Below are 4379 nucleotides of genomic sequence, written 5' to 3'. Positions count from 1 at the left end.
AAAAAAAGTGCCTACCTAAGTATTACAGTGAAATCTTTATTTTGTGTTCATCATGAAAATAATAAAACAAATCAGTTTCCTTCAACATTACTTCGTTATCATAGATTCCTATAATATAATAATAATAATAATAATAATAAATTTATTTATTTCGACCACATACAGATCATAGTGTTAGTAAATAAGTACTTAAAAATTTTAAAGGTTAGTAAGAATACAATTGGTTTGAGTTAAAATATAAAATTTAAAATAAGCATCAGCGGTCTGCCAGCACATGAATCATTGCGCAATGATTCAGGTACCGACAGTCAAACCTCGACGCAAACATGCCCAGCACGCTGTTGGAGCTGGCCTCCACCCTGCGCACCAGGGATGTGCAGCGTTTGCGCATTGTTGCATAAAAACAATCTACTCGCGCTTCCGCGAACATCCCCGATGCGCTACAGAATCGGGGCAGCCCCATCAGCGCTCTAAATGCGTTATTATATTGAATGCGCAGAGCGCTGTATTGTTTTTGCGAGTAACTAATCCAGAGGCTGCTTGTGTAAAAAGATGAGCAGTAAGCCCTAAAAAGGGTAGTCTTAACTTCAGTGGAACAACGCGCGAACCTCCGGGCTATCATATTAGCTCTCACCGACAGCGCCCTGCGCTCCCTCTCGATGTCAGCATTGTCGTTCAGATCAGTAGTAATTATATGCCCTAAGTATTTAAACTGATCTACCCTCTTAATAGGCATTCCATTCAGCTTAACAGATGGTACTGTGATTGGTGGTTTTCCTCTGACCTGAAAGACCATGCATTCACTTTTCTTTACATTGTATGTTAGGCCATGATTGAGAGCATATCTTTCACAAATGCCCAACAACTTCGTTAGGCCACACACTGAAGCGCTCAGCAACACCATGTCGTCCGCATAGCTGATATTATTTAGACAAACTCCATCAATATGACAGCCGACACGAGTGCTGCCGAGCTCCTCTATTAACGCGTTTACGTACAGATTGAAAAGCTTAGGCGAGGTCAGGCCCCCCTGTCTCACCCCACATTCCAATCCATACGGTTCAGAAAGCGTGTTAGACCACTTTACAAAGTTAATCTGATTCTGATACCAGAACTTGAAGATATTGTTTAATTCTGTAGGCACATTGATATTTTCTAATTTTTGCCACAAAATATCATAACAGACCAGGTCGAATGCCTTCGATAAGTCAAGAAAACAGGCAACTATTGGTGTTTTTCGGTCCGTATAGTACTTGACAGTCTGCTTTAAACATAATATGGCCGATTCAGTCGAGAGTCCTGGCCTAAATCCAAATTGGTTATCATGAAGTTTAATAAATTTATCCAACCGCGAATTGAGCAGACTGTCAAGCACCTTAGCAAGAATAGTCGCCAACGAGATGGGTCTATAGTTCGCCTTATCACCAATGTCACCCGTCTTGTTTTTCACAATTGGCACCACCACGGTCCTAGTCAACCTCTCGGGTAGGTATGCATGTCCTATACAAAAATTGAAAAGCATCGCAAGTACCCTAGCCAAGTGAGGACCCGCGTGCTGGAGGTGTTCGATACTAAGGCCGTCGTGGCCAGGAGACTTACCCCTCGTCATAGACCTGATTTTATCTCTGATATCTTTTGCAGTGAACCTAGTGACCATCTCCTGTCCACTCGAGCCCCCAACGCACTCAGACCGCGATGGCCCCAACGGAGACTTTATACAGAAATGATCCTTAAACATATCTGCTATAAGTTTAGGTTCGCTGACACCGTCGACACTCACAGGGAGGCCCGGCTTACTATTCAATTTGTTAGTGGATTTCCAGAAATTACGAAAGTCTTGGTTTGAATGATAAGAAGCTAAGATGTCCATCTTCAGTTGGTCTTTATGATTTTGACACCACTTTAACCGAGACCGAAATACATTACGACTATTTTTCATTTCTTCATACACAAAGCCGGCCTTAGGCTTCCCGTAAAGTACCCAGATTTTAAACTTACATCGCGCCTCCCTGTGAGCCTCGCCCACGTGTCTATTCCACCCAATTACAGATCTTTTCTTTCTCTTAGGACACTGCTTGACCGCACAGCTATTAATAGCAGACTCACATAGGACACTTACAATATCATTATACAATTTGTCAATTACTAGTCTGTGACTGACATCGTTACATGTACGGTCACAGCAGTCTCTGAATTCGCAAGGAAAATCGACTAACTTTAAACCATCATTACAAACATTTCGATAGCAGTCTATTTGCTCGGTTTTTCTTTCCCCCCACAGAACCCTATTTATTACCGAATTGTGATTTAAGAATTTAGGCTTTAGTACATTCATGTTACATTCGACTATTAAAGGATAATGATCAGACCACAAGACGTCGTATTGTACAGAAACATTTACAATAGATTCAAGCGCTGACTCAGTGGCCACACAGTGGTCAAGCCAGCGTCTTGATCCGTGCGCTTCACTAATAAAAGTGTAAGTATCAGACAGTAATCCTAATTTGTCAACATCCACACAAAACCAATTCTCTTCACTACAAAAAGAAGTGAGCTCACTATAAAATAGTTCAGTAGGATGTGCATTAAAGTCACCTAGTATATAAACCGTTTCTGTATTTTCACTTCTTATAATAGCACTCACCAGACTGAGACAATCCGTGAAATCCGTTAAGTTATCCTGTTTGTCAACTGGCATATAAACACTGAACACTAAAAAAGACTTTGAACCTTTCGATACCTTAATTGCACACACTCGCGGACTTTCACATTGCACTATAGAAACGTTTTGAAACATACGCTTATTCCAGAGCAGGGCGACACCCCCGTGCGGTCTCCCGCGCAGGATGCCCGCCGTCACGTCGACCGCCGACGTTCCCGTCGCACCGAAGTCCGCGTCGATGTCGTTTAGGAGTGGAATATCGTCTGGCGTCAGCCACGTCTCTTGTAATGCTATGATTGCAGCTGATTGACAGATCTGTTTTATATGTTCTATAGACCGCTTAGCATTTTTGCAGTTAAAACTAATCATCCTGATCGATTGACTATTCATTAGTGTTTGACAAGACCGCTAGCGTTTTTATCGTCTTTAACGAGCTTCTCTTTGTAATGCACAAAGCGCCTAAATATGATTCCCTGCGGCCACAGCTTATCATCCAAAAACAACGGCAACTTTAATTCCGATATGTAGAATTTATATGCATTATAATTTTTCTCTTTATTCAAAATAATCTTTTCTAGTTTCACATCTTCGTGTGTCTTTTTTCTAATATACTCTGTGATGTCAAACTCCGTCGTCTCCTTATGTACCCTCGAAATAAAGATTGGCACTTTGGTGTCTGCCGCTCTAAATTTTCCTTGATTTTCGTTGCAGATGCCCACTTTACCATGGTAACGATAGTTTATTCTAGGTTTCTTGCGTTTAACTACCTTCCATTCTGTATTGGTTTTTAACGCTTCTGCAAACGACCGCTCCATGTCGGGCTGTTTGTTATTAAAAGTAACTGCTTCGTTTGGTGGTTCAAACAGCTGACGCTCGGACGGCTCACATAGCGATAACGAACCGGTTTCTCGGCCGGTACGCACACACTCTGATGACTCATTAATCACCGCTCCCGCTGCTTGTTCGCTAGTTGGAATGTTTTTATCCATTTTCGATTGTTGACACTTTAGTGACGCCAAAAAGCTTCGGTTCTCCTTAGGGGATGATGAATCCAACACATTGCTGCTGTTAGTATTGTTGTTGTTACTAGCTACTGTCATATCGAAATGTGAGAAACCCATAGGTCCACTATCCATATAAGCACCCCGTCGAGTGTTTACATTCAAATTTCGATAGCGCGGAGGTGACAGTGAGGAACAGGAGGCAGCCTGACACTTTCTAAACTCCTTTTTCGCTTCATCCAGCTGATCCAATGTCACATACGACATTTTAATATCATTGATTTCCTTTTGCACTATCAGTAGATCTTTTAGCAGTTTCGTGACGTCTAGGTGGTCAAACGTCACTGGCGGTAGCTTTTCTAGGTCACGGGCCACAAACACTGGTATTACTTCAGGATCCTCTCCTTTGAAAAGAGACACAATGTCTTCCATATCCCGACTTTCCTTTCCTTGTTTCTTACGTGATATTTTTCGTTTTTCCGTAGGTAGTGATTCAAAAAGTAACGATTTTGAACGTTTGATTTGCTCACTGTTAAACGATGAGACACATATTTTTATCAAGCTAATCTCGTCAATAACTGAGATTTTATTTTGCACGTATGCTAACAATTCGTCTATCACGATATTGCATGAGTTACACTTAACCGTTAATGCCATTTTCAATACGCGTGTCGCGATGTCCTATGTATCCCAACAAATCCTAACGGTTTCCAGAA

The 4379-nt window shown here is 41.6% G+C and overlaps 1 protein-coding gene across 1 annotated transcript; it reads right to left on the bottom strand.

Moving 5' to 3' along the window:
* Window positions 1–3051: 3051 nt before the first annotated feature.
* LOC135074303 (uncharacterized) lies at window positions 3052–4095 on the bottom strand. Its single transcript, XM_063968580.1, has one exon. It carries the CDS (start codon window positions 4093–4095, stop codon window positions 3052–3054), a length of 1044 nt encoding a protein of 347 aa, XP_063824650.1.
* Window positions 4096–4379: the final 284 nt, after the last annotated feature.

Source organism: Ostrinia nubilalis, chromosome 8 (assembly GCF_963855985.1).
Source record: "Ostrinia nubilalis chromosome 8, ilOstNubi1.1, whole genome shotgun sequence".
Lineage (NCBI taxonomy): Eukaryota > Metazoa > Arthropoda > Insecta > Lepidoptera > Crambidae > Ostrinia > Ostrinia nubilalis.
The sequence above is the reverse complement of the archived record's forward strand: the minus strand, read 5'-3'. Positions and strand labels throughout refer to the sequence as shown.